Genomic DNA, 26,515 nt, shown 5'->3' on the forward strand with positions numbered 1-26,515 from the left:
ATGAAATTGTATTAAAAAACGATACACATAACGTAGCTAAAAGCTAATGTACCTCCATGTTCTCTTCTGAATTCATTTGGGGATTCAACTTTGATTTTGCATTTGCATTTGCATTTGCAACAAACATCTAATAAGTGAAATATGTTATCATTTAAATCCCAACAAATAACTAAATAGAAAGATAACGGAAAAAGAGGAAGTAATAACTTAATTTATATCTTGCATATTCTACGAAATTAACTGGATTTGACTAGTGAATTGAAGGATCTTGTATGCTCAAGAATCATATTAACAACTAACAATTTTCATTATAAATTGATTTTAATGGATTTGATGGGTGAAACTAACAACAACTTGATATAGTTGATTATTTATTAGAAATTGATTTTAATAAATATTCAATAAACTCTTATAATTAAATTGGAAATTATTTATTTCAAGCAAACAGTAATTTTCATTAGCATGTAATATACTATATCATCAACTATGATTTATTAAGTAATGTACATCTTTTTGGACTAGAAAGACTTTTGTCTTTTAATTAAAGGGATGAAGTTTATATCTTATAAAAGATTAAAGGAAATTTTATAAAAGTTTTGTCCTCTTTCTTCATATGTTCGTAAATTAGCATGGGGGGGGGACAAGAATAGATTTCTTTTGGATTTTTTATTATAAGAGACATGATTTAATCGCATGTCTTGAATAATAGGTTATAGATGTATGTGAAAAGGCTAAAAGCATCAAGACCCAACAGTTAAAAGTTTTGGCTTTAATCTTTGACACATGAAAACCATAACTTGGAGACAATAGGCACGCTCTCTCCACTTGTTCGTTATTTTGAATATTACTTGCATTTATACTCTCTTGAAGTTTATACTTTGGTTATGAAATTCATGCTTAAGAGTTAAGAGTTTTGGACTTGAATATACATCAAGTTGAGTCATTGTTGGTGTCTCTAAAGTTCATCATTATTTATCAACTTCCTAGCCTCTCAAGATGGCTCAAAGAAATACAAAGGTTATTGTCACACCCCCAAATCGGAACGGCAGAAATGTTCGGAGGTGGAGGACGTCATGTACAGTATCACAATAATTGTAAAATAGTAATCAAAGCGACACAACCATTACATTGATAAAATATAGTATTTACATCTGTTCATAACATAGTTTGTATGACATCAAAAGTATAACAAAAGTCTAAAAGACGTGACTCTAGAACGTTCCGTCTTCTCAAAATCCTGTGGGTGTACCTGTCTTATCGGCTCCCTGAGAATACAAGTGATTTTGAAAGTGTATCAACATTTAAGTTGGTGAGTTCATAAGTATGTTGTAGTGCTGGAGAACTTGTCTTTGAACTTTGAAAATGCTAGAGTATTTCTCACGAAAGTCTAATATTTTCTATAGTAAATGTAATGTAGCCAAGTAGGTCTTTTGTCTTTGTATATGTGTATTAGTGTGCTCTATGTTAGGAAACAGAGTATTGTATCGGTATTTGTATGAAAACCTTTGTATGTATACCTGGTTACAACCAGTTGTAATGAAAGTAGTGTACTACATTCGCGTTTGTATAAAACCTTAGTATTAATGTCTGAAATCAACAGTTATAGAATAAAATAGTGTACCATAGTTCTGTTTGCATGAAAGCCATGTATGAATGCCTGGTTATTACCAGCTGTAATGCAAAGTAGTGTACCATAGTTCTATTTATGAAAAGAAAACCATTGAAGTATTGTTAATCCCGTAAACAAATGTTTTAGTTATATTGTTGTGGGTTTCATATAAACATGCTTGATATGACCTAGTGGCCTCTGTTGGGGAAATTCGAAATTAGGGTTCTGGGAAATCTGGATAACAAACAGGAATCATGTAAAACACTTTCCTTGTTTGATATTTCGACCCTATATGCCTTGGGTATCACAAAATCCAAACTGGGATAATTCCTAATGTAGCAATTCCGATTTTAGGCATAAAATCATAATCAATTTTGAAGAAGATGAAGAGAAAGTGTTCTGTGTTTTCTATGTGTGTCAAACCTGCCTGTTATGCCAAACTTATCCAACAACGGATAAGTCAAAACGGTTTTCATCTTTCAAGAATGACTAATTAGACCTTGTACGGTTTTCATCTTTCAAGTGGGACCCCCGACTTGACACAGTAGATTAGGGTTCAGTACTAACAATATTTAGTAAATACAAGTGTGCACGCCCGCAACTCCTAACTTGTATTATAACTAAAATATTATTCATGAAAAACTTGTTAAGTCCATTACACTAAAATATATTTGGTGATAAAATCACCAACAATCCTCTCCTATTTTAATGTGACCTTGAATTAACAAACTTAAAACAAAAGAAACGAAACTAAAGCATAAATGAAAATATCGATACGATTGAATTTTCATGTTAGTATATTACACATTTCAAACATTCGAGAAATCAAGGTATCTTAAAGATTGAACTCATCAACTCGTTTGAATATCTGAAGATAATATACACATTAGTTTTACAATCATCTAAAACAAAATAACTTGACACTAGTTATAAAGCCGTGTGTCCCAATCCATTCTTGATCGTATAAAAGCCAAGTCCCAAGCTCTTTGAAGTACGGCTACACTTCACGATCATATAGGTGATTCTTTTATTCATGTACATGTATACATTTTATCAAAAGAATCATTAAGGAATCAAATTCATCCTGGTCTCTACAGGTTCAAACACACGTACCTTGGGATGGTTATAATGTGTGTTCCAATTCATATAAATAAGCTTTCTACATTGAATTCAACCTCTAACATTGTATTATAGGGGAATTGGGTGTCTCATTCATAAGAATTCATAAGGACTTTAAGCCCATCCCTATAACAAACTTGTGCACTAAGTCTCGCGCCAAACTCTTAGTGAGATGGTCCGCCAAATTTTATTGTGATTTTACAAGCTCAATCGAAATCACACCATCCATTATTAGATTTCTAATCATCCCATGTCTAACATCAATATGTCTCGATTTACCATTATAAACTTGACTATAAGCTTTACTCAAAGTAGGAACACTATCACATCGGATAGATAATAGTGCAATCGGTTTCCTCCACAACGGAATCTCATAAATCAAATTCTTTAACCATTCTGTTTCCTTGCTTGTAGCGGCCAATGCAATAAACTCAGATTCCATTGTTGAACTTGTTATACAATATTGCTTCTTAGATGCCCATGAGATAGCACCTCCACCAAGTAAAAATACCCAACCAGTTGTAGAAGAATGATCTTCTCTATTGGATATCCAAATCGCATAAGAATATCCTTCCAAGACCGAAGGAAATCCTAAATAACACAAACAATAATCTTTGGTTCCTTTCAAATACTTGAAAACACGATGAACTGCTTGCCAATGTTGAGTACTAGGATTATGAGTAAATCTACTCAATCTTCCCACTACAAAAGCTATATCAGGACGAGTGCTAGTCATAGCATACATCAAAGAGCCAATAGCTTGCAAGTACTCCAGTTGAGAAACTGATCTGCCTCTATTAGGCATCAACTTCATGCTTGAATCCATAGGGGTGCTAACGGGTTTACAATCACTGTAATTCAACCGTTTGAGAATTTCTCTCAATGTAATGTGACTGTTTAATAGCAAGTCCCTTGTTCACCCGTTTAATCCTTATTCCAAGGATTACATCCGCCTCCCCCATATCCTTCATGGAAAACTTTGAAGACAACAAATTCTTAGTTGCATTAATTTGATTTTGATCAGTGCCAAAAATCAATATATCATCTACATACAAGCAAATGATCACACCAGATCCAGATGAATCAAAACGGCTGTAAACACATTTGTCAGATTGGTTTAAAGAAAAACCATTAGACAAAATAACTTCATCAAACTTCAAATGCCATTGTTTTGGAGCTTATTTAAGTGCATACAATGATTTCACAAGTCTACACACTTTTTGCTCATTTCCAGGCGAAACAAAACCTTCTGGTTGTTTCATATAAACTTCCTCGTCAAGATCACCATTCAAAAAAGCTGTTTTAACATCCATTTGATGAATTACTAGATTGCGAATATGTGCCAAAGCAAGCAACAATCTAATGGTAGAAATCCGTGCTACCGGTGCATATGTATCAAAATAATCGATACCGGCCTTTTGTCTAAAACCTTGTATGATCATACGAGCCTTGAATTTATCAATGGTTCCATCTACCTTCATTTTCTTCTTGAAAATCCATTTACATCCAAAAGGTTTAGAACCAGGAGGTAAATCAGATAACATCCAAACATTGTTCTCCATAATGGATGACATTTCGTCATCAACCGCTTCTTTCCAAAACGCAACATCTCGAGACTCCATAGCTTCCTTAAAAGTCTTTGGATCAGTCTCAAGATGAGAGGAATATGGGTATTGTTTCTTCACTTTATCCCTCGAACCTTCAACCAAAAATAGTTGAAAGTCCTCGCCAAAAATTTTCGCGGCTCGACCTCGTTTGCTTTTACGAAGTTGTTGTGTTTCTGGAATTGAAACAACTTCCTTTCCATATGATTTAGGCACCTCACTTGTGCTTCGAATCAGATCCTTTGGTCTTTGAATTGAAGAATACCGCAGCTCATCAAAAATCACATCTCGCGACTCTATAATGGTATGAACAGATATGCCTCACTAGGTTCTATAACACAAAACCTATAAGCTTTGGAATGTTCTGCATATCCAATAAATATACAATCAATTCCTCTTTCACCCAAATTTTTCTTTTTAGGTTCGGGTAATTTCACAACTGCTCTACATCCCTAAATTCGAAAATAATTCAAATTTGGTGTTTTCTTGTGCCAAAGCTCATAAGGTGTAACTTTGTTCCGTTTATTAGGAACCCGATTTAGCACATAATTAGCTGTGAGCATAGCTTCACCCCAAAAGCCTTCACTTAAACCCGAAAAAGAAAGCATCGAATTTACCATTTCCTTTAAAATTCTATTTTTCCGCTCAGCAACACCATTTTGTTGTGGATTGTAAGGAGCTGTGGTTTCATGAATGATTCCACCCGATTGAAAGTATCCAGAATCGATGTACTCTCCTCCCCTATCCGTCCTAAGACATTTTATCGAAATACTCAATTGTAATTCGACTTCGGTTTTGTATATTTTAAACTTTTCCAAAGCTTCACTTTTGGAATGTAACAAATACACATAACAAAACCGACTTGAATCATCAATAAAAGTAACAATGTACTCTTTATTTCCCAAGGAAGGTGTAGGATGAAAATCACATAGATCACTATGAATCTATTCCAACACTTCTGATTTTCTATTAACATTTGGAAACGGTTGTTTCGTGATTTTAGTTAACATACTAGTTTTGCATTTTTCAGAATTAATGTCAAAAGCTGGAATCAATCCGGATTTTGACATTTCAACCATTCTCTTAACATGAACATCTCCTAATCTATTATGCCACAACATAGAATTATCAAGATTTGGTGCAGAAGTCATAAAAGTAGATTTGACATGTGATGCAAAACAACTTATAACATTTAACTTAAAAACACGTTCACAATAATAACCAAATCCCACAAATATTCCACATTTAGACAACACATACTTGTTCGACTCAATAACTTGTTTCTAACCCATACAATTCAACAAACCACTAGACACAAGGTTCTTTCAAACCTTGGGAACATATAAGACATCAAACAAACTAATTGTTTTTCCAGAAGTAAACGTAATACTAACAACACCAGTTCCTAAAATTGGCTTTGATCCTTCATCCGCCATGCGTAAGACAGAACCTTTATTTACTGTGTTCAACTTCGTGAACCATCGTTCATCATTACACACGTGATGTGTAGAACAGGTATCAAGCCACCATGAATCTGTATCAGCCTCCTGTACAAAAGAAACTTCTGGAGTTAGTAGAATAACATTAGGTACTAAACTTACAAGTTTAATAGTAAATTGACCTTTGGTTGCAGATTGGTCATGAGACCCACTGACACCACCAGCACCCTCTTTTCCACTACCACTAGCACCTTTATTTCCAAGTTTCACCCGACAGTCACGTTTCATATGCCCAATTCGATTGCATCTCCAACACACAAGTTTCTTGTAATCCTTGTATTTTTTGTTGGACTTTTTGTTGTTACCCTCATACTTATGTTTTTTACCCTTTCCCTTATGATTTGAATTCTCTTCTTTATCACATTCAACCATATGAACTTGGGGCTGTCCAAATTCAGATTTGCCCTTTCCAGTTCCTTTGTCATTCTCTTGATCACGAAGTCCTTCTTCGATTTTCAAATGACTCCCAAGTTGAATCAAACTTATCTCTTCCTTTTTATATTTCAAATGGTGTTTGAAATCTTTCCATGAGGGTGGAAGTTTATCAATCAAACTTGAAACTGCAAAGGATTCGTCCATGGACATGTTGTGTTGTGTGAATTGACCATAAATTCGTAGGATTTCATTATATTGTTCCATTACAGATCGAGAATCAACCATCTTATAATTGTTGAAATCAGAAACAATGAACATTTTACTTGAAGCATCTTCAGCAATATATTTTGCTTCAAGTGTGTTCCATAATTCACTTGCTGTTTCAATATTTTGATGAGTGTCAAAGAGGGAATCACACATACCATTCAGAATGTGACCACGGCAGATGTAGTTGTCATTATCCCATTTGCTTCTCCTTCCGATCTGTTCCAGACTTGCATCTTCAACCTCTTCTGGTTTTGGAGTAAAAAGAACATAGACAACCTTCAAAGTGGTCAACCAGAAGTGCATCTTCTTTTTCCAACGTCTGAAATCTTGGCCTTGAAATTTCTCCAATTTTCCAAATGAAGTATTCATGTCTTTCAGTGAATTGCCAACCATTTTGTTCCAGAAAACGATAATATCAAACTAGATTGTTGGGGAAATTTGAAATTAGGGTTCTGGGAAATCTGGATAATAAACAGGAATCGTGTAAAACACTTTCCTTGTTTGATATTTCGACCCTATATGCCTTGGGTATCACGAAACCCAAACTGGGATAATTCCTGATGTAGCAGTTCCGATTTTAGGCATAAAATCAGAATCAATTTGAAGAAGATGAAGAGAAAGCGTTATGTGTTTTCTATATGTTTCAAACATGCCCGTTATGCCAGACTTCTCCAACAACGGATAAGTCAAAACGGTTTTCATCTTTCAAGAATGACTAATTAGACCTTGTACTGTCAAAACGGATGCGAACACAGTAGATTAGGGTTCAGTACTAACAATATTTAGTAAATACAAGTGTGCACTCCCGCGCCTCCTAACTTGTATTATAACTAAAATATTATTCTTGAAACACTTGTTAAGTCCATTACACTAAAATATATTTGGTGATAAAATCACCAACAACCTCTACGACGTTCTTCAGGCGTCCGAATGAAATGACATTTGTTACCCCAGAACTTCTGTTCCAACTATAGCTAGCAGTCGGGGCATGGGATTGTCTGTCCCGTATAGATCTATACACAAATCTCACGCTCTCCCTCCAGGAGACTCTGGTTATACTGTATAGGATTTAGAAACCGTACCCTGAGGGGTACAACGAAGTAGTGCCCCACAACCCTGTATTAACTAGTTTACCTATAGTGTAGTGTAGTGGCCTTTTCTTGTATTTGACTATGTATGTATAACCTTGTAGTAATGTACTTGAAATATAAAATAATTATATTTAAATAGTTATTTAGTAGTGTGTTCTTGTACCAATGTATTAGAGTCGTGTTTCCCAAACTATACCTATTATAGTTTGAATAAATGTTTTGATTATGTGTATTGTGCTTAGCAAGATAGAGTAGAGATTACCAAACTATACCAATTATAGTTCAATTGTAATGTTCTGTGATGTACTGAAAAAAACAAATGCAATTTAATTGTACGAACGTAAAATACCCGTATCCACCACATATTACAAAAGGGTTAAATACATAAGGAATTTTACAAAATGTACTGAATACTCGTTATGAAACAATTGAAAAGGTTTTTAAATTATTCAATAATATGTGTATAACACAATAGACCTTGTGTTTTACTTGTATTCCCCCCCCCCCCCCCCCTAAAAATATAAAAAACCGTTAAAAATGTAGGGGTATGAACTCACCTTGAATGTGCGTTGGCTTACGCGCAAATAACGTTACCCTAAAATAACTGTATTCGTCGTCGTATTTAAAATAATAATAAATTAATTTAAATAATGAATTGAATAATTAATTAAGTAAATAATACCTACAAATTAATTTGGGAATTTTTGAAATAAAGGGGCAGGGTGTTTTTGGTGGAATTGGAGTTTTCGGTGTGGAAATTAGATGAACTCGGTGTGATGGTTTTCTTGGTGAGACTTTGAATATTTGAAGATTTGAATGTAGTTTTATGAACTCGGTGGAATGTTTGAAGATGATATGAAGATCTGGGTAAAGTTCTTATGACTTTTGAGAGAAAATTTTGCAAGAATTCGGTGGCAAAAGAGGGAATGAATTGGGAAATCGGCCTAACACACATATATATAGGGGTGTTCGGCCTTAATGGGCCTCAAATGATGGGTGTTCGGTCCTTTAAGACCGAATTCCTTCACGAAATCGGTCTTAAAGTCAACAGATAAGAGAGTGTTCGGTTTCTAGTCAAATGCCAAAAGAAAATTAGGTTTCCTTGGTCAAAGATGGTGGGAATTCGGTTTTGGCTTTAATTCCTAAAAGGGAATTCGGTTTTGGCTTGAATTTTGATTCCAAAAACCGATTTCTAACTATATATATTATAATTTCCTTTAAATGTTAAGTTTACCCCCCTTAACTTGCACTAGTGTACATTTGATTTGTTTTAGTATAAGTCTATGTTATGTATTAAGTTTATACTACCCTATTACAACATGGTTTCACCATAATCTTGCATATATGTTAAATAATCACACTTGTAGTTTAGAGTTTTTATTAAAAAGAGATAACAGGTTGTCACACATCATCCCCCCGTTAGAGGGAATTTCGTACCGAAATTCTTTCTATAGTGAATACATTAAGGACTAGGGAAGAGATGCGGGTACTTTTGTTGCATCTGGTCTTCTCCGTACCAAGTGAATTCAGGTCCCCGCTTGGCATTCCAGCGAACCTTCACTATCAGTATGCGACTTTGTTTCGTTTGTTTTACTTCCCTATCCATAATTCCTGCGGGTTCTTCAACGAAGTTAAGGCTCTCGTTTATCTTGATTTCATCGAGTGGAATCACAAGAGTCTTGTCAGATAGACACTTCTTTAGATTTGACACGTGGAAGATAGGGTGTACGTTGTTAAGTTGTTGTGGTAAACATAGTTTGTATGCTATGGGGCTGATCCTAACGAGGATCTCGAATGGCCCAATGTACCTTGGGTTTAGCTTTCCATGCTTTCCGAAGCTTATCATGCCCTTCCAAGGTGAGACCTTCAACAGAACGCGGTCACCAACCTGGAATTCCAAGGGTTTTCTCCTTTTGTCTACGTAGCTTTTCTATCTATCTCTTGAGGCTTTTAATCGTTCGTAGATTTATATAATCTTTTCTATGGTCTCTCGAATGATTTCCGGGCCAATGAGAGTGTTATCAGGAATTTTCCCCTTAGCTAGTTGTGTGCCACCCATCTCAGCCCATCACAGAGGGGATTTGCACTTACGACCGTAGAAGGCTTCGAATGGGGCAGCCTTGATGCTTGTGTGATAGTTGTTGCTGTATGAAAACTTGACCAATGGCAAATGAGTGTCCCATTCTTTAAAAAAGTCAATCACACATGCTCTCAGCATGTCCTTTAGGGTTTGAATGACTCTCTCACTCTGCCCGTCAGTTTGAGGATGGTTAGTTGTGCTCATGTCTAGCTTAGTTCCAAGAGCCTTCTGAAGTGACTGCCAAAATCTCGAGGTGAATCTACTATCTCTATCCGAGATGATAGATATGGGCACACCATGCAATCGTACTATCTCTCGGATGTAAGTTCGGGTCAGCTTCTCCATCTTGTCTGTTTCCTTGATTGGCAGGAAGTGGGCAGATTTGGATAATCTATCGACGATTACCCAAATGGTGTCATGACCACCCGATGTCTTGAGCAACTTGGTAATGAAGTCCATTATGATCTACTCCCACTTCCACTCAGGTATCTCTGTCTACTGGAGTAAACCTGAGGGCTTTTGAGACTTTACCTTAAATTTGGCACAAGTTAGGCACTTGCCAATGTAAGTAGCAATCTCTGCTTTAATGTTCGACAACCAATACAGTTTCTTGAGATCCAGATACATCTTATCTGAACCTGGGTGGACGGAGTATCAAGTTTTATGGGCTTCCTCCATGACAATCTCCCTGTAACCACCGAACTTTGGGGTCCAGATCCGATTCATGAAATAACGAACTCTGTCTCCCTTGATCTCAAAATTCTTCTCCATTCCTCGCAAGGCTTCACCTTCCACATTTTCTTGTTTAAAAGCTTCCTGCTGAACCTCTTTGATTTGGGTGGACAGGTGGGAATGGATTGTGATGGTTAGTGTCTTCAATCTACGACCTGAGTACTCCTTTCGGCTAAGGACATATGATACTACATTGGCCTTACCTGGATGATAGCGAATCTCGCACTCGTAATCATTGAGTAGCTCTACCCATCGCCGTTGCCTTATGTTATGTTCATTTTGATCGAAAATATGTTGTAGGATTTTGTGGTCGGTGAAGATATTGCACTTGATACCATAAAGGTAATGTCTCCATATTTTTAGGGCAAAGACCACTACTCCCAGTTCAAGATCGTGAGTTGTGTAGTTGACCTCGTGTGCCTTAAGATGTCTTCAGGCATAAGCGATAACTTTTCCTCGGTACATAAGTACACAACCTAGTCCATGCACGTTTGGAATGATCCATCCTTCTTTTTCACGAACAAGATCGGTGCTCCCCAAGGTGAGAAGCTTGGCCTAATGAATCCCCTGATAAGCCGTTCGTTAAGTTGGCTGGATAATTCCCGCATTTCTGCTGGAGCTAGACGATATGGGGATTTGGCTACAGGGGTAACTCCAGGTATCAAGTCGATTCGGAACTCGACTTGGTGTTTGGGAGGAACTCCTGGAAGATCCTTGGGGAAAATATCAGGGAAGTTACAGACTTTGGGGATGCTCTCGGGGTATTTAACTTCTTGTTTTTCGTTAACTACATGGGATAGGAATGCGTGTCACTCCTTTCGCAGGTATTTTTGGGCTTTAATACAAGAAATGATGTGAAGGTTCGTGTTGAGTTTGTCGCCATAGATAACTAGGGCTTCACCATTTGGCAGGTTGAGAGGAATGGCTTTTTCGAAACAAAGGATATCATCACGATTGGGACTCAACCAATCCATGCCGATGATGACATCAAAACTTTTTATGGACAATGGCATAAGGTGGATAGGAAAGGAATAGCTGTTTAGAGTAAGGGTACAACCTATGAATATGTCGTTAGTGGTCTATTTCTTTCCATTAGACATTTCGACAGTGAATGTTTCGGTTAGAGGTTGTGATTTGTGTTTGAGTAAGTGCTTGAATTTATGAATAACAAAACTTCTCTTCGCACCATTATCAAATAGAATACATGCATAAGCGTTGTCGAGGAGGAACATACCAGTGACAACAGTGGGGTCTGCAACTACTTCCTCCTAACCCATAGCAAGTACTTTGCCTGTGTTGCCAACATCTTTTGGCTTAGGGCAATTCCTTTTGTAGTGTCTGGTTTCGCCACATCCATAACAGACTTGACCTATTCCGGCTTCGGGGGTGTGGGCATTTGGTTGTGCAGGTGCCTTGCAAAAGCGAGGTGTATGCCCCTTCCTGTTGAAGCTAGTACAATGTAACTCCCGAAAAGGCCCATTATAGTGGTAGTTACATTTTCCGCATTTCAGGAGGTTCCCAGCATATCGACTGGGAGGGGCTTGTGTAGCGGGAACAGCAGCGGGAATGGTAGCAGCATGGACTGCCACCGTTTTCTGTTTCTTGGAGGGATCTTACAAAGACTGGCCATTATGTTTGTTCCAAAACTTCTTCTTGTTGTTGCTCTCCTTGGGCTGTTCTGGAATCAATGTCACGGTTTCTTGGCTTTTTCCATGGTCTATCAGTGTCTGCGCCAGATGCTTGGCGCCATCGAAGGTAAGTGGTTTGGGAACTAGGACATTTCCTTGAGTTGGGGGTGTCAATCCCAAGATGTATATTTCTACCTTCTTACTCTCCGGGGTGACCATCCCGGGACAGAGTAGATCCAAGTCACAGAACCTTGCAATGTAAGCAGCGATGTCGGAATCCTTCATCTTTAGGTTCCAGAGCTCCTACTATAGCTTTTTCATTTCGCCCCGCGGACAGTACTCAACCAGCATCAGCGCTTTCAAATCGTCCCAACTTATAGCATTAGCTACTGAGAGAGTTAGGGATTTGACTTGGCTGTTCCACTAAGTTAGTGCTCTATCAGTGAAGGTGCTGATGGGTTTTGAGCATTCTAACACTCCTAAGTGTACATGCAACCCTAGAAAACCTTGGACCTATGTTTGTCTAAAATACATGCAAAATACTTTTTCCAAGGTTCATAATCCTATCTAGCATACATGGGGAACTTTAAACATAAAAGATGGTTAGAATTACATACCTTGTAGTTATTTTGATTCCTTGAAAACCTTGAGAGCCTAGCACCCCAAGTGTGATGCCTCAAATGTTTCACACAAAACCAAATGCTCTTGGAATAAACTTTGAGAGAATGTAGAACACTTCTAAATTCGGCTTGCCCTCTTGTCTCACTAGTGTAGCCGATTTTGGTTGCTAGAAGCATGCTTATATAGTATGTATCATTAGGGTTATACCATGTAAACCCTAATGTGACCTGGCTCTTCATTTCCATGACCCATGGGTTTGTAACTCCCATGGAGCATCCTATGGACCTTAGCCCAACTTAATAACCCATGGAGCCTTTAGCCCACTATACAAGTTATGGATGATTTACATAATCAACCCATATATTTAATTAGTCTCCTTTTGATCACTTAATTAATCCTAGATTAATTCTTGATCAATACTAATTAAATAATATTATTAATATATTAGAACTTATAATATATTAATAAACCAGAAGTGTTATTTCTCTCATTTAGTCTATCAAATGCATGATGTCATGCAACCCAAATGGACCATGTCGGGTCGGGTCAAGTACATACCAGAAATAGTTACGGACTTAGACACCTTATCCAACAGTCTCCCACTTGGATAAGTCTAATAACTATAACTACAAGTACGACTTCAGGAACCGATCAGCAATCGTAGCTCTTTTCAATGTCTCTCGGAACTGAGATGATGATGATACGCCATTTAAGATAGGTGATCATATAATCCTCTGTTCTAGATATCAGCCGGACAAATACATGGAACATTGCCTTACTTATTGTCCAGCAATTTGTTTCCCGATTTCTGATTTGTTTGACATAGAACTTAATTGAACACATCAACTTAGTTCTGACCGGGCCCGGTACATAGGTCAAAACAAAATCATCGAGGGGCCCAAATATCGCTTCTAATCCAAGAAGGAACAGATAAACTTTGACTCATATGCTTGTTCTACTACTTGTTAAATCACACAAAAAGGCACGTTTTATAACATCGAGTTACCAATGCGTTTTTGCACGATAAATGTATATCCAACTCATAGACAACAAGTCATATCTCTAGGTTTGAAGACTTATATGATATTACTGTCTCGCGATCACTCGAGATAAATTCCATGAAGTGATACCAGCGAGTGTGGGTTGAATCCAATACTCAGAACTTATGAGCACTCATGAGTGTTGAGGCCATGTCCAACATCTTAGACCTCTACAACAAACTCATGACAGTCTTAATTCATACTTACTTCCAACATATGACCGATTGTGGATAATTTGAATAATATGTAAAACACAACATAAATATTCTGGAAGTCAAAACATGCAAAAGAAATAATAGTAAACGATTGACAAAAGATAGCAACACTTTACTCATAAATAAACACAACTTTTATTCATCATCAAATGTCAATTACACTTTAAAAATTTCAAGACTATCTAACTACTAAAACTAATATCATCCTTCAGCCCTATGCACCTTGCATGCTGGAGATGCTTAACCCTACCCAGTCCCTTCGTGAGGGGATATGTTGGGTTCTCATCCGATGACAACCTCTTTGCCACGAGGAGTCCTTCTTCTATTCGATGTCTAATGAAATGGTATTTTCTGTCAATGTGTCTGGATCTCCCGTGATCCCTTGGTTCCTTCACTAAGGCAACTGTACTTTCACTATCACAGAAAATCCATATGGGCTCCTTTATAGCTGGTACAACTCCAAGGTCTCCAATGAAGTTGTTTAGCCATATCGCCTCCTTTGCTGCCTCGCTTGCCACTATATACTCTGATTCGCAAGTTGAATCAGCCACTGTCTCCTGCTTTGATCTTTTCCAAGAAATTGCCCCTCCATTTAAGGTAAAGACCCAGCCTGACTGAGAGCGGTATATATCCCTATCAGTCTGGAAGCTAGCATCACTATACCCTACAACTCTCAAGTCATCACTCCCACCGAGGGTAAGAACCCAGTCCTTAGTCCTCCGCAGGTAATTGAGGATATTCTTTACCACTGTCCAGTGATCCTTACTAGGTTTTCCCTGATACCTGCTAACCATGCTCAAAGCAAAGGCTACATCAGGACGAGTGCACGTCATAGCATACATGATCGAGCCTACATCAGAAGCATAAGGTACTCGACTCATTTATGCTATCTCAATCTCGATACTCGGGATCTGAGTCTTACTCAATCTACCGTTATTCTGGATGGGTAACTCTCCTTTCATGGAATCTTGCATGCTGAACCTCTTCAGCACCTTATCCAAGTAGGTACTCTGAATAAGTCCAATTAGTCTTTTACTCCGGTCTCTCAGAATCCTTATCCCTAGAATATAGGAAGCTTCTCCTAGATCTTTCATAGCAAAACACTTCTCAAGCCAGGACTTCACTTCCTGCAAGGTTGGGATGTCATTTCCTATGAGTAGTATGTCATCCACATACAGTACCAAAAAGCTAACTATACTCCCACTAGCCTTGACATATACACAAGATTCATCTTCACTCCTCGAAAAGCCAAACTCTTTGACTTTCTCATCGAAGAAAAGATTCCATCTACGAGGTGCTTGTTTCAATCCATAGATGGATATCTCAAGCTTACACACTCTATTAGGGTACTCTGTACTGACAAAACCCTCTGGCTGACTCATGTAAACATCCTCAGCCAACTTTCCATTGAGGAAAGCGGTTTTGACATCCATTTTCCATATTTCATAGTCATGAAATGCAGCAATGGCTAACAATACCCTAATAGACTTAATCTTGGCTACTGGTGAAAAGGTCTCATCATAATCAACTCCCGGAGTTTGAGAAAAGCCCTTTGTAACCAGTTGAGCCTTATACGTGTGTACATTACCATCCATGTCGGTCTTCTTCTTGAAGATCCATTTGTACCCAACTGTCTGACGACCTGGTACATTGTCAACCAAGTTCCAAACTTGATTGTCATACATGGACTGTATCTCGCTGTCCATTGCCTCTTTCCATTTAGCAGACTCGGGGCCTGCCATGGCTTCCGCATAGCTGTTAGGTTCATCCAGACTTACCAGTGTCTCATCACTGATAAGTGCCTCACCTTTCGTAGTAATATGGAAACCATAGTAGTGCTCAGGTGCATTCCTAACTCTCATGGAACGCCTCAGAGGTACAAACTCGTCAATTGTATCAACAGGAGTTTCCTCCTCAAGTTGACTGCTAGGGTTTGAGGTTCCTTCACCACTTGACTCTTGAATTTCTTCAAGGTCAATTTGCCTCCCACTGTTTCCTTGTCTTATGAACTCTGTCTCTCGAAAGACACCCCTCCTTGCTACAAAGACCACATTCTCACTAGGTTTGTAAAAGAGGTAACCAAAGGATTTTTGTGGGTAGCCGATGAAAATACACCTCTCACTTCGAGGTTCGAGCTTATCGTGAGTCTCACGTCTTACGAAAGCTTCGCAACCCCAAATCTTGATTTGGGCTAGATTAGGAACTTTTCCAGTCCACATCTCGTGAGGTGTTTTGGCAACCTTCTTTGTAGGGACCAGATTCATAATATGGGCGACAGTCTCTAAGGCATACCCCCAGAATGAGATTGGTAGCGAAGCTTGACTCATCATGGAACGAACCATATCCAACAAGGTTCAATTACGCATCTCAGATACACCATTCAACTGTGGTGTCCTGGGAGGTGTCAATTGTGAGACAACCCCACATTCCTTAAGATAGTCGAGGAACACTGTACAAAGATACTCACCACCACGATCGGATCGAAGCATCTTAATGTTCCTGCCCAATTGATTCTCTACTTCCTGTTTAAACTCTTTAAACCTTTCAAAAGTTTCTGGCTTATGCTTTGATTAAGTAGATATCTCCTATAATCATCAGTAAGAGTCACATAATAATGATTAGCATCCCTTATGGTAGTTTTGAAGGGTCCACACACATCTGTGTGCACTAGATCCAACAAACCTTCACCCCTAGCACAAGAACCAGTAAAAGGTGACTTTGTCATTTTTCCAAGTAAGCATGATTCCCAACTATCATCAGACTTTAGGTCAAATGACTCCAAGACTCCATCCTTTTGGAGTTGGCCTATGCGTTTCTTGCTTACATGTCCAAGATGACAATGCCATAATGATGCTTTATCCAAGTTATTATCATTAGTAGAATCAATACACAACACATTATTTCCTAAGTTATCTACAACAGACGCAGCTTCATACACACCATCACCAGGTAATGCTTTAAAATAAAACACATTATTAAAGAAAGCATTTATTCCACCAACTTCATTATCAAAAGAAAAGGTAAACCCTTGTTTGTACAAAGCATGAAAGGAAATAACATTTCTTGCCATTTCAGGTGAATAACAACATTTTATCAAATCTAAAGTAAACCCACTACTTAGCAACGAAGTATAAACTCCAATCTTGGTGACAGGTGAAACTTTCCTATTCCCCATGATCAAGTTTATCTTTCCATGCTCCACATTCTCGCTTCTTCTTAGTCCCTGCAAATCAGAATAAATATGAATACCACAGCCGGTATCAAGGACCCAAGAGTTAGAATAGGATGAGTTATTAGATAATATAGTGTAAATACCTGCATGGTTGGGTTTCACTTTCCCATCCTTCAAATCTTGCTGGTACTTTGGGCAGTTCTGCTTCCAGTGCGCCTTTTCATGGCAATAGAAATATTCAGCCTCTTTTGGGTCAGAAGAAGGAGTGACGAAACCTTTCTTGGTTCCGATCGAAGAGGAGTCATCAAGGGTCTTATCCTTGGTACCCTTCGAAGGGTTCTTCCTCTTCTTCCCTCTACCTTTCCCGATTTCCAAGACAGGTGCGGAGTTTGGAGTAGGAGTAGGAGTGGTAACAACCGACATACCTTTAAGACTTGATTCTGCGGTCTTTAGGAGTCCTTGAAGTTTGCTGAGTGTAACTTCCTCCTTGTTCATGTGGTATGTCATGCGGAATTGATCATAACACGAAGGTAAGGAGTGAAAAATGATATCTATTGCCAACTCCTCGGGGAAGTTCACATTAAGTTTCAGCAAACGGTCCACATACCTTTGCATTTTCTGCATGTGCCCCGTGATGGGTTCACCATCCTTCATTCGGGTTGTTATCATAGAGGAGATGATTTCATATCGCTCTTGACAAGCACTCTGATGGTAGCGGTCCATCAAATCTTGGTGCATCTCAAAAGGATAGTAGTCCTCATAGGACTTTTGGAGCTCGGCTGTCATAGTGGCCATCATGATGCGTACCACTTTGGTAGCATCGCTTTCATGTGCCTCATATTCAGCAAGCTCTTCAGGAGTAGCTGTCGGCTCGGGTACCTTAAGCTCCTTGTCAAGAACATATTCTTTGTTCTCATAACGAGTGACCATCCTGATGTTCCTGATCCAATCTGTAAAGTTGGATCCATCAAAGATGACTCTCCCACAAAGGTTCATAAGAGAGAAGAAGACGGTAGGGTTTGAGCCAGAAGTAGCATTGTTGGAAGACATCTGAAAAGAAGAAAGGACAAGTTTAGTTTAGATATAAAGATAGTCCTTAATAAAACACCCAAATGTAATATTAAGGCTAGGATCCAATCACAATATATTATAACTTAGAAGAGGGATGCCATAATCCAAGCTATAACATATTTGAAAGGTAGGTGAATGACGATTCACCAATTTCCACCATGAAAAACAAAATATATAAGTATTATGTTTTTATTTGGTTCTTAGAAACTCGTACATTCTTTTGAGATTCATTGAACTTTTCAATGGCATGTTTCAATCTCGAGTGTGCCCTTCATGTTTTGTGACTGGGATACCGAGGATCACAAAACAAGGTGTGAAGTAACCATGCAAATTACTTGGTACACTTAATGTTTTTCACTTAATCGATGTGCCGGTTAACCACACGCGCTCCACCGACCTATGAAAAACCTTAAGTCACCCTTTGCCTACCTTGTTAAGTCCAAGTTAGTGTGTCGGTTAACCACACACGCTCCACCAACGACTTAATCAAAGTGCAAAGTGTAATTTCATGGGTTAGCACCTTATTCACATTTTCCTAAAGTAACTAAGGTTGGGAATTTATAAAAAAACATTTAGTTACCTTATAATAATCATTATACTTTTAATGAGAATTTTAAGTCATTGTCCTACCCGTTCGGCTAACGACTCTCCACCAGTCAAGGAAGCGGTGGGTGAGAGTGGACACCCATTAAGCTGCCATTTTCTAGGCAACAACCTTATACCCCCCCTTATAGACCAACTTCGTGAATGAGGCCTACTAACGGTAAAACGACTTTGATCTTATACACACACACACACACACACACATATATATATATATATATATATATATATATATACATACATACATATATATTATTAACTTATAATATTATAAAGTATAAGGGTTGAATTTTAACTTTCAAAATTCTAGGGGTTGGAACTAAAGTTTATTAAGATGACTTTACATGTTCCAAAACTTGAGGGCAAGTTTTGTAACTTTACAAAACCTTTCAGTTCATAACTTATGAGTTATTAAAAATGAAAACTCTTTATTTTTGTAACTTATGTGTTCTTTTAATGGATGTAATATAAAGAGACTTTTGGTTATCCATAACTTGAGGACAAGTTATGGACTCCATTAAAACACTTGAGGATCATGAATTCAGCATTTAAACAAGTAATTCCTATGATCTATCAAGAACTCATAAGAACATGAATAATTATATCAAAATTTCAAGAACATATGAACACATATAATCATGTAATTTTGATATTAGCCATTGTAAACGGATTAGAACAATCATTACACCATCTAAAACAAGTTTTACAACACCAAAACAGTTTAGGGTAATGTTTCTAGTCCATTTCCAGCAGCAAAACTCGAAAAACTGCACTCAGGGGCTCCTACTCGTCGAGTGCATGAACCTACTCGACGAGTAGGATGAGTTTACTCATGGACTCGTCGAGTCCCCCCATGGACTCGGAGATTTCATGCTTCAGAATGCATAAAAACGAGTTTTTTTTCACAATTTTGCGTCAAGTATCAAAAAAACATGTCTAGGCTCTGATACCACTGATGGCTTTTGAGCATTCTAATACTCTTAAGTGTACATGCAACCCTAGAAAACCTTGGATCTATGTTTGTCTAAAATACATGCAAAATACTTTTTCCAAGGTTCATAATTCTATTTAGCATACATGGGGAACTTTAAACATAAAAGATGGTTAGAATTACATACCTTGTAGTTATTTTGATTCCTTGAAAACCTTGAGAGCCTAGCACCCCAAGTGTGATGCCTCAAATGTTTCACAAAACACCAAATGCTCTTGGAATAAACTTTGAGAGAATGTAGAACACTTCTAAATTCGGCTTGCCCACTTGTCTCACTAGTGTAGCCGATTTTGGTTGCTAGAAGCATGCTTATATAGTATGTTGCATTAGGGTTACACCATGTAAACCCTAATGTGACATGGCTCTTCATTTCCATGACCCATGGGTTTGTAACTCCCATGGAGCATCCTATGGACCTTAGCCCAACTTGATAACTCATGGAGCCTTTAGCCCACTATACAAGTTATGGATGATTTACATAATCAACCCATATATTTAATTAGTCTCCTTTTGATCACTTAATTAAACCTAGATTAATTCTTGATCAATACTAATTAAATAATATTATTAATATATTAGAACTTATAATATATTAATAAACCACAAGTGTTATTTCTCTCATTTAGTCTATCCGAATGCATGATGCCATGCAACCCAAATGGACCATGTCGGGTCGGGTCAAGTACATACCAGAAATAGTTATGGACTTAGACACCTTATCCAACAGGTGCATGCTGCAAATTTTGCTTTGCTCGCCTCTGGACATGCACAAATCTCAAAGATTGATTCGGTCTTCTCGAACCAACGAGTTAAGGCAATGACACCTCCAGTACCATCGAAGGACTTGGGTTTTGCATTCGTGAAGTCTTTTTGGGAACACTCTTTCGGGTGCCCCTGGCTACCACCGAGGTTAAGGGGATTGGTAACATGACGGCAGCTACAGCGGCGGTTACTGCTGCTTGGAAGACAGCATGATCAAATTGGGGTGGTGGTGGCGGTGGTGGATTTGTCGAAGTGTTGTTATTCTTTTTGTTGGACTTCTTTGGAGCCATCGTTTTCTAAAATAACTAAAGAGAAAGTAACGATAAGTCCTATATTGTGGTCAGGAGTCAGATGATAATGAACGGGATATATCTTAACCTGACAATTATAGTGTTCTATTAAGCGATTTACAAAGGAATTTTACTAATACAAGTAAACCATCGCCATGGAATTAGTAGCAACACTTAGCAATTATAGATCTATTAGTAAGATTTTTTTTTCACATGTTTGGCTCTAGTATTGTAGTGCTATAAAATACTCCTACAGTATTTTAACTGTATGTGAGGTTCTAGTATTTCCTTTGTATAGAGTTTGGTAAGTTTTAGACTTGTTACAACACCATTATCACTCCCAAACACATGTTCGTCATATCTCAAATAAATATAGTTGATCAGGCTATATTTATCCCAGATATGATTACATAACTGCCCATTTTTAACCGTAGTGTTCAACATCTAAATACTTTTATTTTATTCTTCTTGTGATACTGCTTCTGGTATGTATGTAGTGTTAGTATACTTCTTATAAAATACTTAGATTTTAAAAGTATTGTTTTAGTTTAGAGCGTCGGCCCCGTAGTGTTTATAGTTTTATACCATGTAAGGTTTGATATACTTAGCATACTATAAACAATGCTCTGATACCAATCTGTCACACCCCTAAACCGGAAGGGCGGAAACGTTCGAATGTGGAGGACGTCATGTATAGTATCACAACAATGGTAAAATAGTAATCAAAGCAACACAACCATTACATTGATAAAATATAGTATTTACATCTGTTCATAACATAATTTGTATGACATCAAAAGTATAACAAAAGTATAAAATACGTGACTCTAGAACGTTCCGTCTTCTGAAAATCCTGCGGGTGTACCTGTCTTATCGGTTCCCTGAGAATACAAGTGATTTTGAAAGTGTATCAACATTTAAGTTGGTGATTTCATAAGTATGTTTTAGTGTTGGAGAACTTGTCTTTGACTTTGAAAATGCTAGAGTATTTCTCAAGAAAGTCCAATATTTTCTATAGTAAATGTAATGAAGTTAAGTAAGTCTTTTGTTTTTGTATACATGTATTAGTGTACTCTAGGTTAGAAAACAGCATATTGTATATGTATTTGTATGAAAACCTTTGTATGTATACCTGGTTACCACCAGTTGTAATGAAAGTAGTGTACTGTATTAGCGTTTGTATAAAACCTTAGTATTAATGCCTGAAATCACCAGTTATAGAATAACATAGTCTACCATATTTGTGTTTGATTGAAAGCCATGTATAAATGTCTTGTTATTACCAGCTGTAATGCAAAGTAGTGTACCATAGTTCTATTTATGAAAAGAAAACCATTAAAGTACTATTAATCCCGTAAACAAATGTTTTAGTTATACTGTTGTGGGTTTCATATAACCATGTTTGATATGACCTAGTGACCTCTACGACGTTCTTCAGGCATCCGAATGAAATGACATTTGTTACCGTAGATCATCTGTTCCAACTGTAACTAGCAGTCGAGGCATGGGATTGTCAGTCCCGTATAGATCTATACACAAATCTCACGCTCTCCCTCCAGGAGACTCTGGTTATACTGTATAGGATTTAGAAACCGTACCCTGATGGGTACAACGAAGTAGTGCCCCACAACCCTGTATTAACTAGTTTACGTATAGTGTAGTGTAGTGGCCTTTTCTGGTATTTGAGTATGTATGTATAACCTTGTAGTAATGTACTTGAAATATAAAATAATTATATTTAAATAATTATTTAGTAGTGTGTTCTTGGACCAATGTATTAGAGTCGTGTTTCCCAAACTATATCTATTACAATTTGAATAAATGTTTTGATTATGTGTATTGTACTTAGCAAGATAGAGTAGGGATTCCCAAACTATACCAGTTATAGTTTAATCGTAATGTTCTATGATGTAATGAAAACAATTGCAATTTAATTATACGAACGTAAAATACGCTTATGCTCCACATATTACAAAAATGGTTAAATATATAAAGAATTTTACAAAATGTAGTGAATACTCGTTATGAAACAATTGCAAAGGTTTTTAAATTAATCAAAAATATTTGTATAACACAATAGACCTTGTGTTTTACTTCTATTCCCCCCCACCTCCCCAAAAAAAAATTTAAAAACGTTAAAAATGTAGGGGTATGAATTCGCCTTTAATGTGCGTTGGCGTCGGAATTTAACGTGTTGTAGAAATGATCCCCGGGTAAGCGTACGCGCAAATAAGGTTAACCTAAAAATAATTGTATTCGTCGTCATATTTAAATTAATAATAAATTTAATTGAAATAGTGAAATGAATAATTAATTAATTAAATAATACTTACAAATTAATTTGGGAATTTTTGAAATAAAGGGGAAGGGTGTTTTCGGTGGAATTGGAGTTTTCGGTGGGGAAATTGGATGAACTCGGTGTGATGGTGTTCTTGGTGAGACTTTGAATATTTGAATATTTGAATGTGGTTTGATGAACTCGGTTGATGAACTCGTTGGAATGTTTGAAGATGATATGAAGATCTGGGTAAAGTTCTTATGACTTTTGAGAGAAAATTTTGCAAGACTTCGGTGGAAAAAGTGGGAGATGAAATGGGAAATCGGTCTAACACACATATATATATAGGGGGTGTTCGGCCTTAATCGGCCTTAAATCATGGGTGTTCGGTCCTTTAAGACCTAATTCCTTCATGAAATCGGTCTTAAAGTCAACAAATAGGAGAGTGTTCGGTTTCTAGTCAAAGGCCAAAAGAGAATTCGGTTTCCTTGGTCAATGATGGTGGGAATTCGGTTTTGGCTTTCATTCCTAAAATGGAATTCGGTTTTGGCTTGAATTTTAATTCCAAAAACCGATTTCTAACTATATATATTATAATTTCCTTTAAATGTTAAGTTTAACCCCCTGAACTTGCACTAGTGTACATTTGATTTGTTTTAGTATAAGTCTATGTTATGTATAAAGTTTATACTACTCTATTACAACATGGTTTCACCATAATCTTGCATATATGTTAAATAATCACACTTTTAGTTTAGAGATTTTATTAAAAAGAGATAACGGGTTGTCACAGTTATTATTTCTTCATCTCTTCTTTGGTTGGTGTTTAAATCTTTCTACAACTTGCAAGATGATCATTGGTGGGTGTAAACATTTTTTATGTTATTCAAATATCTAGTCTTCCGTTGTCTAAATTTTATGTTTTTGAAACTAATTTTGAACTAAAACCCAACAATTGGTACCAAGAGCCACCTTGCAAGTTTGGTTGGATTTTTTGATTTTTTCAAATCTTAATTTTTGGAGAATATGGATAACTTGGTATTGTATAAAAACAAGTTCATACATATTTTCTTTGACAACTTTATAATTGTTATATTGTATGTGAAAAAGTTTCGTGCATCTTTTGTCATTTAAACTTGTCTTAGAAAAACAAAAGGTTGTTTAATGTGTATGGTCATATATATGATGTGCATAAACTAGCCAATGACCATTGTGTTTGTTGTCTTGTTGTGTTTGTTATTTTTATTATAAAAATGGTTGTAATAATTTATTTATTCATATGATATGTAATAAATTAAATAGATTAGGTTTTTTGGTTTATTTTTGTAAGTACTAGATTAGTTGTTAGAAATAATTTATTTATACAAAACTGTAACAAAAAATGAAGTTTGAGTCATTTTTTGAAGACCAAAGAGAAATTTTGAGATTAAGAAGCATGCTAAAAGTAGTGACAGTTTCTGAGAAGTCTCTCTAATGCTGTTTCTTAAGGATTGTTGGACTTTTAGCGATAATTGTTGAAATATTGCTTTCAAGAGCTTTTCCAATCTTTTGCAAACAAGATGTGTTTTCTCAAATGGGAGCTTCTACAACAACATTCCAATAAGATTTTTTGGTCCATTAAAATGTCCCTTTAGGAATGGACTTGGTATTTTTTGTGTTGGCTCACAAAAAATGTCATTGGTTGGTTATGTTTATGCATATTTATTTTTATTCATGTTTTGTGTTGTTTATTTTATGCAAATAAGTATGTGTTGTGGATAAATTAGTTTTTCACATGCTAAAATAAATTTTGGACAAAATAAACATCACATGGAGGTTGGTTTTCTAGAATTTATAATATGGACATAAGATATAACAAGTCATTGTTTTAAAATAAAATCCGGTTTTATAAAAACGTTAATAATGTCAAATTTTGAAATACTCAAATATAAATTTTAAAATGGTGATTTTTGTAACTTATACAAACCCCAAATATATAAGTAATAAAATGAAGTTTTATTAGATATAAAAAGTTCAAATGCACTCAAAATTAATACCGGTTATTAAAACTGAATCGCGTTAAAATTATATAAAAACTAGCTTTTTATATAGAACCTTTAAAAGTGATTTTCTTTTGAAAATTGGAACCATGGTTTATTAGATGCATTTAATAACCATGATATCATATGTTTTTAAAACTAAAATTATAAAAACATATAAAAAAAACCCTTTCAGACCTCTCCATCTTGAAGAATACTTGCACATCTCTTGTATGCATTAGTGGGATAAAGGTTATCTAACCGCTTAGTGTTATCTTTTGATGGTAAGGGTTTCTTCACGATTTCTATAACCAAGTTATAGGCCGATTACACATGTTTTTCAAATTGGATGATTTAATCGAAAATCTTTTGTAATAAAGGTTACCTAAGCAAGAGAGTTATGAGGCATAGATGGGATCAAACAAATGTAATTCAATTTGTTATTAGCGATCCCATAAATCTAGGAATTATATACTAAGGTATAATTGATAATCGATATCTACCAGTTTGGATTCAAATAAATGGGATAAAGGCCACCTAACCATTTATTGGTTTTGCAACTTGGATCCTATAAATTAATAATTAATGGTTTTAGAAACTAAAGGGGTATTAATTATTAAAGAGTTGAAAATACTAAATAAATTTTGTTAAAATTTTGTAGTTAAATAATCCATTATCATTACCATGAATTGTCATTTTGTTTAATGACTTAATGAAACAATAACATTCTCTAGATACAACTTCAATGAATGGGTTCATGTGTTTCTAGTCCTAAACTATTTTCTTTGAGCAATAAACCTAAACATGACACCTAGTAAAGACATCACTGTGATGCTAAAGATGTTTCTAACATTTAACTAGGATAGTACAAGGCCAAAAAGAGCCACCTTGTGTGATCTAGAAGACCCACGTTGTGACAACCCGAACCTTTTTCCATTTCAGTTATCCAAATTCCGTTAAGAAAATTTGGATTACTATTGAGTCCCGTCGAATTCTTTTGGTTTGGAAAGTCATTTTGTTATAAAATTGAGCTTCATAGATGAGTCAGGACCAAAACTACGCGAAATTTCGAGTTTTCTGTCGATCAAAAAAACCATTCTCAGCCGGACTTGGGTTCACGGCCGTACACCCGTGTACGGTCGTACACTCGTTTACGGTCAATGTTGGGTGGACCCCACCACCAACCATGAAAACCCCTATAAATACGAGAGCCTACCCCCTCATTTACACTTTTCTGGCCGAACACCCTCTACTTTTCTCTCTAGAATCTCGACAGTACACCCTTAAAGCACCTCTATTCTTCCGTAAAACATCGAAAAAAACCATTGGGGGTTCATTTAGGAGCATCTAGGACACATATTCTGTGACAACCCAGAATTTAGGGCTATTATTATAACCGCTAACTATTATATGATACCTGATGATATCATACTTCCAAATGTATAAAATC

The 26,515-nt window shown here is 36.6% G+C and overlaps 1 protein-coding gene across 1 annotated transcript; it reads right to left on the reverse strand.

The window, feature by feature from the left end:
* Positions 1 to 3,576: 3,576 nt before the first annotated feature.
* On the reverse strand, positions 3,577 to 6,866 carry LOC145105119 (uncharacterized). The gene is made up of 4 exons (XM_079042252.1): positions 5,664 to 6,866; positions 5,345 to 5,528; positions 3,923 to 4,628; positions 3,577 to 3,820 (listed from the first exon to the last, which is right to left on the reverse strand). The coding sequence occupies exons 1-4, from the start codon at positions 6,864 to 6,866 to the stop codon at positions 3,577 to 3,579; spliced, it is 2,337 nt and encodes a 778-aa protein (XP_078898378.1).
* Between the last annotated feature and the right edge of the window lie 19,649 nt (positions 6,867 to 26,515).

This window comes from Lactuca virosa, chromosome 4 (assembly GCF_052849685.1).
Source record: "Lactuca virosa cultivar CGN04683 chromosome 4, Lactuca_virosa_CGN04683_v6, whole genome shotgun sequence".
Classification (NCBI taxonomy): Eukaryota; Viridiplantae; Streptophyta; class Magnoliopsida; order Asterales; family Asteraceae; genus Lactuca; species Lactuca virosa.

Coding starts and splice junctions, on each gene's coding strand:
- LOC145105119 (XM_079042252.1), bottom strand. CDS start 6,866: ATGGTTGGCAATTCACTGAAAGACATGAATACTTCATTTGGAAAATTG. Junction 5,529..5,663: donor ATGTCTTATATGTTCCCAAG/GTTTGAAAGAAC, acceptor CGTGTTTTTAAG/TTAAATGTTATAAGTTGTTT. Junction 3,821..3,922: donor TGTAGACTTGTGAAATCATT/GTATGCACTTAA, acceptor ATGTGTTTACAG/CCGTTTTGATTCATCTGGAT.